The 8,372-nt window shown below is 37.7% G+C and overlaps 1 protein-coding gene across 1 annotated transcript; it reads left to right on the plus strand.

The window, feature by feature from the left end:
* The first annotated feature begins 1,151 nt into the window (after positions 1-1,151).
* LOC137805521 (putative ubiquitin-conjugating enzyme E2 38) lies at positions 1,152-2,234 on the plus strand. Its single transcript, XM_068605462.2, has one exon. It carries the CDS (start codon positions 1,187-1,189, stop codon positions 2,207-2,209), a length of 1,023 nt encoding a protein of 340 aa, XP_068461563.2. The 5' UTR covers positions 1,152-1,186; the 3' UTR covers positions 2,210-2,234.
* Positions 2,235-8,372: the final 6,138 nt, after the last annotated feature.

The following is an 8,372-nucleotide window of genomic DNA, read 5'->3' on the forward strand; positions in this document are numbered from 1 at the left end:
CCATATTATGAGATGAAATGATGGTTGTGCCTTTATCCTCCAGAAACTCTGAAATAAATCTCTCTCGTCCACCTGAACATCTTCCTTAAGAATATCGTATGCAGATTTGACCGTGTACGTTGTTGTCGCGTCATCTTTCCAAACCCAAGAATCTTCCTTATCCACCCCTACGTACCCCCTGCTCTCTCAAAAGTTGCATCATCTGTTGTTATTGAATCTTTTCCCATTCGAACAAATTTCTTCTCCACTCAATCTTCCATGACCATTTTGAATTTTCTCACCTCAAGGGACAATTTCTTATTAAGAGAAATGGAGAAGAGCCTCGGAAAATTGTCATTAAGAGTCGTATTGTCCTTAAGAGTCCTATTGTCCACCCATGTGTCCCATAATCTTATCTCCCTCCCATTTCCAACTTCCCATGTGCAATTATCCTCATACTTGTATTCACAAATAAAAGCATCAACTTATATTATTTTGAATAATTACAAATAATAAAACATCAATGTACACCACAACCCTCAATAATATTTAAATTTAATATCGTTGAAATAAGATTTTGTTATGCTTGATAATTGTCAACCCTTTTTAGTATAAGAATTTATGGTTACATATTTTATGTTTATTCTTATCTCACACTTCAATGGCAAAAAAAAAATTAAAATGAAGTATCCGTGAATATCCACGGTTTAAATTCATTTCTTATTATAGTATCAATTACATTCTAACTAAAATTGTATAATTTAATTTTCCATTTGAGGTCTTCATAAAAATAAATATATACCATAAGGTTTGATATAGAAAAAAGATAGTGATACCCTTACTCAATAGTTTATATATATAATAGTTTTTATCCGCAAGATATATAATATTAATTTGAAATGTTGGGTTCAATTAAATAATTGCAGTTGGTTAACTAAACTCAACTGTAAATCTGATATCAACAAAATGAAAATTAAGTTATTATAACTTAATAAAAAGATAATAACAACAATTTAAATAAGTTTAATTTAATAGGTAACCCTATGTATACGAGTTCTGTTGTAACAGCAGAATCGGGTAAGACGGGTTCTAAAATTTAGAGAGGGGAGTGCGTTGTTAAATAGTTTGTTTTCCAAACCAAACCTAAAAGCACACTTCACAAGCTCCTGCAATGGATTTCTTCTATGTTCAGAATCAGCGATCAGAAATGCCAATGGACGCCAACAAGATGAAGGAGTTCAAGCGCTTTGACGTTGTAATGGACGACACAGACCATCGGTTTCGAGACTCAAACAATGGGAAATACTTCAACGATTCAAGGAGTTCACTTTACAAAACCATCATGAGAGAGTGGAAGATTCTGGAGAAGAACTTGCCGGAATCAATCTACGTGAGGGTGTACGAGCGACGCATTGATCTGATGAGGGCTGTGATCGTAGGCGCCCAGGGTACACCGTACCACGATGGTCTCTTCTTCTTCGACATCGTGTTTCCTTTCGATTTCCCCGACCACCCTCCCAAGCTGCATTACCACTCTTTCGGGTACAGACTGAACCCTAATCTGTACAGCAACGGAACGGTGTGCTTGAGCCTGCTGAACACGTGGCACGGGAAAATGCCGGAGATGTGGGACCCATCCAAGTCGACGATGCTGCAAGTGTTGCACTCAATCCAAGCGTTGGTTCTGAACGAGAAACCGTTTTTCAACGAGCCTGGTGTGGGAGGTTTTGCGAATTTCAGCATGAACTTGGAGAAGAAGTCATGCGTGTACAACGAGAAAGCGTATTTTAGCACTTGCAAAACCACCCACCAACTGCTTCGGAGGCCACCTCGGAACTTCGAAGAGTTCGTGAGTTGCCACTTTCGCCAGCGAGCGGCTCGCATAATCGAGGCGAACAGGCAGTACGTGAGTGGGCGCGTGAGGATCGGGTATTACTCGTGCGAGTCGGCTCCGTCTTCTTCTTCGGGGGTGCACGTTTCCCAGGAGTTCAAGCACTTGATGAAGGACTTTTCCCCTGGGTTTGTTTACGCGCTTCGACGGAACTGTTCTCCTTCGAACGGTGTTGGTTTCAGGTGTACGACGGCGTACATAGTTGTGAGATGGAATTACGCCCATGACGATACAATCAAGAAATCTGAAAGCAAAGGCGGCGGATTCTTCAAAACGGTTATGGATAAGATCAAAAAGTCTTTTGGATGGAAGAATAATATTGGGAAATTTAATCAATGAAGAGGATGATTTTTTTTTTTATCAGTTAAGGGCTTCAAAATAAACTATATACGCTTATGGTTCTTTAATAATCTTTTGCTTTTTCTAATTCATTTTCAAATGATTATAAAATTTATATGCTTTGTTGGAAGAAAAAAAGATAGGTTTGTTTTAATCTGACTCCTTAATTTTTTTTTCTGTATTACCTATTAAATTTGAGATAGTTCATTTAAGTTATTTTGTTGTAGAACTAATTAGAAGTGAACAAGTTTTGCGTTTAGTTGAAGATTTATTATATAACTTTTGCATCTGAATTGGTAAGGTATGCACGAATGAGACTATGTTTCGGTTTCGGTCATCACGTCGATCAATATCATAAATCCAATTATGCTTAAGCAAAGTTAGTGAAATTAATCAATAATAAAAAATTAGCTAATACACTTCTAAACATGCTTCAACTCTCTAATGTGTCTTAATAAGAAAGACTCAAAAGACAAAATTCACACCTAGGACTTGGTCCGCCGACATCCTTTTACTGATTCCTTAATCGGAGTACCACTGTCAGATAAATGGAAAGGCTTCAATAGAGATCGATACGACAACACGACCGATCCGGATGAGCACATAGATGCATATACCACGCACATAAGCCTTTATACCTCGGACAATGCGGTCTTATGTCGAGTGTTCCCTACATCGCTGAAGGGAGGAGCCCTGAGTTGGTTCACGAAACTCCCTCCCAACTCTATCAACAATTTCGCAACGTTGGTGTCCATGTTTGAGACACAATTCGCAACCAGCCAAACCTTTATTGCCCTGGTTGGTATCCACCAAGAGAAGGGGGAGCCCCTAAGGAAGTTCATCAACAGGTTCTGATGTGAGTTGATTTTCACTGGACATTAACTTAACAAGTGTTAAGTAGATGTGAATGTTCATTTCCATAAGACCAAAGGAAAAACATAATTATAGGTGATGATGAATGAAAAAAGAAGGTGCGGAAACAAGAACACAAATCAAATCATATGAACCGAATAGAATCACAAAACAAGGTAATTGAACCGATTAGAATTATCAAACAAAGCACATGAACCGATTAGAATAAAAAACACAAGAACAAGGCATATTTATCAATTGAAATGGAATGGAAATGGAATTGGAAGATGAAAGATAGGGAAAGCTTATGTGGTTGAAGCTTGGGAAGAAGATCACGCTACTTGGAATGATGAATATTCACCAAGATAAGTGATGTTGCCACCACTTAATAGCTCCCAAACACTCACAAGATAAGACTAAGCCAGGAGAAACAATTCTCACTATTCTCACACAATTTGTGTGTAGTAACTTTACTCTTCATTCAATATGATTTTACATGAGCCAAGCACCTCTATTTATAGTATGAGAGTGCAGGTTTTCACTAAGGAAAAAGGTGGAAAAATCAAAAGACACACCATTCAAGAAATGACGCCTAAAAGAGAGTCACATGGAAGGTATGACTTGTTGTTATTTATTCTCATAGGTCCTAAACTTCTATCCATACCTTTCTTTTATGTTCTATTAAATCTACTCTAAAGAAATTACAAAAAGAGACATCAATTGATGTTCATCTCCTAATGCTTGTGCTTTGCTCCTAGTAATCCTATGAGGCATGGTGGATGATGAGATCATGGGTTGGGCTTGGGCCTCAGATTGGGCTTGGGCTTGTTGGGCTTTGGCCTCAGGCGCCCTCTCTCATTGGTCCTCATTATGCTCCCCGGGTGAGAGAGAATTCGTCCACGAATTTGGAAGGCCTGCAGAGAAAGGAGTTAGATCGTTGATATTAAAAGAATGACTACCAAGGTATGTATCAGGCATATCTAACTCATAAGCATTATCATTAATCTTTATGATGACTTGAAAAGGACCATCACCGCGTGGCATAAGTTTGGACTTCCTTTGAGTAGGGAATCTATCCTTCCTCAAGTGTAGCCAAACCCAATCCCCGGATTCAAAGATTAATGTCTTGCGCCTTTTGTTGGCAAGTTCAGCATACTTGCCGACCTTTCTTTCAATTTGCAGCTTGATGTGATGGTGCAAGTCTTTAATAAAAGAAGCTTTTTCAAAACCATCCTTGCACAACACCTCATCAAGTACAGTAATTGGGAGAAGGTCAAGAGGTGTGAGGGGATTGAACCCATAAACAACCTCAAAAGGAGTGTGGGAAGTGGTAGAATTTACTATTCTATTATTGGAAAATTCAATATGAGGTAGTAAATTTTCCCATACCCTTGGGTTCCCAGAAATAAGGGATCTTAACATTTGACCCAAAGTTTTATTAACCACCTCAGTTTGATCATCAGTTTGGGGGTGACAAGCAGTAGAAAACAAGAGTTTAGTTCCAAGTTTTCCTCTCAAGGTCCTCCAAAAATGGCTTAAGAACTTTGAATCTCTGTCGGATACAATACTTCTAGGAAGCCCATGCAAACGAACTACTTCCTTAAAGAAGAGATTTGCAATAAAACAAGCATCATCTACTTTGTGGCATGGAATAAAGTGAGCCATTTTAGAAAAACGGTCCACTACCACAAAGATAGAATCCATACCCTTCGATGTCTTGGGAAGACCTAAGATAAAATCCATAGAAATATCTACCCAAGGCATTGTTGGGATGGGAAGAGGGGTATATAAACCATGGTGTTGCACTTTAGATTTATCCTTCCTACATGTTATACATTTATCACTGAAGCTATGTACGGATTTACGCATTTGTGGCCAAAAGAAATGTTCATGCAATGTATCTAAAGTTTTAGCTACCCCAAAGTGTCCCATAAGCCACCCTCATGTGCTTCTCTAACAAGAGATTGTCTTAAAGATCCTTGGGAACACAAAGTCTTTTTCCTTTGAAAAGGAAACCATTATGTATGAAAAAATCTGTGTCCTTCTTTGGAACACTCTTGATAGATAAGAGAGAAATCAAGGTCATCTTTATAGATTTCCTTTATGTGATCAAAACCTAAATATTGAACATCCAAAACATTTAGCAAGGTATATCTTCTTGAAAGAGCATCTGCAACCACCTTTATTTTACCTTGCTTATGTTTGATCACATAAGGAAATTTCTCAAGAAACTCCACCCATTTGGCATGTCTCTTGTTAAGCTTGCTTTGGCTTTTCAAATATTTAAGGGATTCATGATCACTATGTATCACAAACTCCTTTGGAAAAAGGTAGTGTTGCCAATTTTGCAAGGCTCTAACAAGAGCATAAAGTTCCTTATCATAGGTGGAGTAGTTGAGATGACTCCCCTTGAGTTTCTCACTAAAATAAACTATAGGGTGACCCTCTTGAAGGAGAACAACCCCAATGCCTATATTAGAAGCATCACATTCTATTTCAAATGTTTTAGTAAAGTTAGGAAGGGCTAAAATGGGGGCCTTAGTCCATTTTTTTTTCAAAGTTTCAAAAGTTTGAATTTGGTCTTGTCCCCACTTGAATACCACATCCTTCTTTACTATAGCATTTTGAGGTGCGACAATGGTACTAAAGTTTTTCACAAACCGCCTCTAAAAACTAGTAAGTCCATGAAAACTTTGTACCTCATTAACATTGGTGGGTGTTGGCAAATGTTGAATTGCTGCAACCTTTTCTTTATCTACATGCACCCCTTTTGAACTCACAACAAACCCTAAGAAGTATATATGATCTAGTGCAAACATACACTTGGCATGATTAGCACACAAACTTTCCCTCCTAAGGGTTTCTAATACTTGCCTAACATGTGACTCATGATCTTCTAAAGACAAGCTATAGATAAGTATGTCACCAAAATAAACTACTACAAACTTCCTAATGAAAGGTCTTAGAACATGGTGCATGAGTCGCATGAAGGTACTAGGAGCATTAGTCAAGCGAAAAGGCATGACTAACCATTCATATAAACCAAATTTGGTCTTAAAAGCGGTTTTCCATTCATCCCCGGGTTTAATTCGAATTTGGTTATAACCACTCTTAAGATCAATTTTGGAAAATATTTTAGACCCATGTAATTCATCCAACAAGTCATTTAATCTTGGGATGGGATGCCTATATTTGATGGTTACGTTATTTATAGCACGACAATCCGTACACATCCTCCACGTCCCATCCTTTTTAGGGACAAGAATCAAAGGCATAACACATGGACTCATGCTATCTTGCACCCACCCCTTAGCTATTAAGCCCTCTACTTGTTGTTGAATTTCTTTGGCCTCGGTTGGATTAGTCCTATATGCAGGCGTATTTGGTAAAGAAGCACCGGGTACAAAATCTATTTGGTGCTCAACGCCCCTTAGAGGAGGTAATCCTTTTTGGGGTCTTGAAAAACATCATCAAATTCCTTTACCAAATTTTCCAAACAATGAGGACTATCTGACACTAACTCACTCTCAAGGGTCCTAGGGATAGCTATAAACATATTCTTTTGGGAAAGCATTACCTTTTTGACCTCAGGCTTCTCTTGGAATTCTTTTTTTCTTTTTCGATCTCTCTCTTTTCTTTCATCTTAAGTTGGTCCTCATGGACTTCCTTTGGTGGGAGAGATTTGAGTGTGACCTCCCATGGAAGTTAAAAATAATTTTGTTGGTAAGGCCATCGTGAATTGTTTTTCTATCAAATTGCCATGGCCTACCTAAAAGAATATGAGTAGCTTCCATAGGTACAACATCACACAAGACCTCATCCTTGTATTTGCCAATGGAAAAGGCTAAGAGGACTTGCTTATTTACTATGATCTCCCTTTCTTCACTAGCCATTTACGCTTATAAGGCTTGGCATGAGAGATAGTAAACAAGCCAAGTTTATCTACTACTCTTGTGCTAGCCACATTTGCACAACTACCCCATCCATTATTAAAGAACACAACTTATCGTTGATGAGACATATAGTTTAAAAAATATTTTCTCTTTGACTTTCATCAAAGGGTTTCAAACTTGGCCTAGCATTCGTCTCACCACTAATAAGTCACCCTCACAAGGAATCTCACTCTCATTTTCACTTGTGGATCTAGAGGTGTTGGAAGACTTAGAGCGTTGGGAACTATGATCACTTAAGACTACCCCATCATGCATCATCATATTTCGTTTAAAAGGACAATTAGAAGCAATGTGACCATAACCTAAACATTTAAAGCATTTTCTATTTAAATCATTTAAAGCATTTAAAGGTGAAGGTCTAGACTCTCTAGTTTTGTAAGTGGACTCTTTAAAATATGAGGGAAAATTTGAAGAAGTTTTGTTTTTTTTTTCTAAGAGTGGTAAAAGTCATCATTATGAGATTTTTGACAAGAAGTTTTCTTTGAAAGTTAAGATTCTACCTTGATGGCAAGGTGAACCAATTTTTCTAAAGAAGAATATTCATACAATTCTACCACATATTGGATATCTCTTCATAGGCCACTTACAAATCTAGCCATCTTTGATTCCTCATTTTCATGCATGTCAATCTTGATTAAAATTGTTTCAAGTTCTTTAAAATAAACATACACACTTTGTGTTCCTTGATAAAGTCGTTGGAGCTTCAACAAGAGCTTTTTCCTATAGTGTGGTGACACAAATCTAGCGTGCATGCATTCTTTCAAATCCTCCCAAGAGACCACGGTTGGTCTCTTGTTTAGCCCAATGCCCATGAGAGTTTTGTGCCACCATTGCATGGCATAGTCCAAGAATTCTAAGGAGGCTAACCTAACTCTTTGGTCATTTTGGATCTCATGTACATTAAAGATTTGTTCTACTTTAGCCTTCCAATCTAAATACACATTAGGATCACCTTCTCCACTAAAACTAGGCAATTTTACAAATGGTAAATAAGGCTTTGCCACATGTTGGCACCTATCTTCAAAATTGTGCATCCTCCATTCGACTTCTTCTTCATGTCCATGATAATTTTGAAAATTTCTTGATTCATATCTATGATGGTGCCTTCTTTGTCTTTGGGGCCTTTCATTTAGCATTTCTAATCTTTGGAGTCTTTCCTCCATTTGTCAAATTTCTTCCTCTTTTTGTGCAATGGTTCGTTTAGCTTCCTTCAATTCTCGAATTAGAAAAACTTTTTCAAGAGCATGAGGCTTAGATGATTCACCACTTGAAAGATGATCCATAACAACAAACAAACACAAAACACAATGAACAAACAATTAGAGAAAACAAGTTAGAAGCAAAGAATGCTTTCGGCA

Source organism: Phaseolus vulgaris, chromosome 3 (assembly GCF_051622355.1).
Source record: "Phaseolus vulgaris cultivar YP4 chromosome 3, ASM5162235v1, whole genome shotgun sequence".
Lineage (NCBI taxonomy): Eukaryota > Viridiplantae > Streptophyta > Magnoliopsida > Fabales > Fabaceae > Phaseolus > Phaseolus vulgaris.

Excerpts from the sequence above, each read along its gene's own strand:
- LOC137805521 (XM_068605462.2), top strand. The coding sequence starts at position 1,187 with ATGCCAATGGACGCCAACAAGATGAAGGAGTTCAAGCGCTTTGACGTT.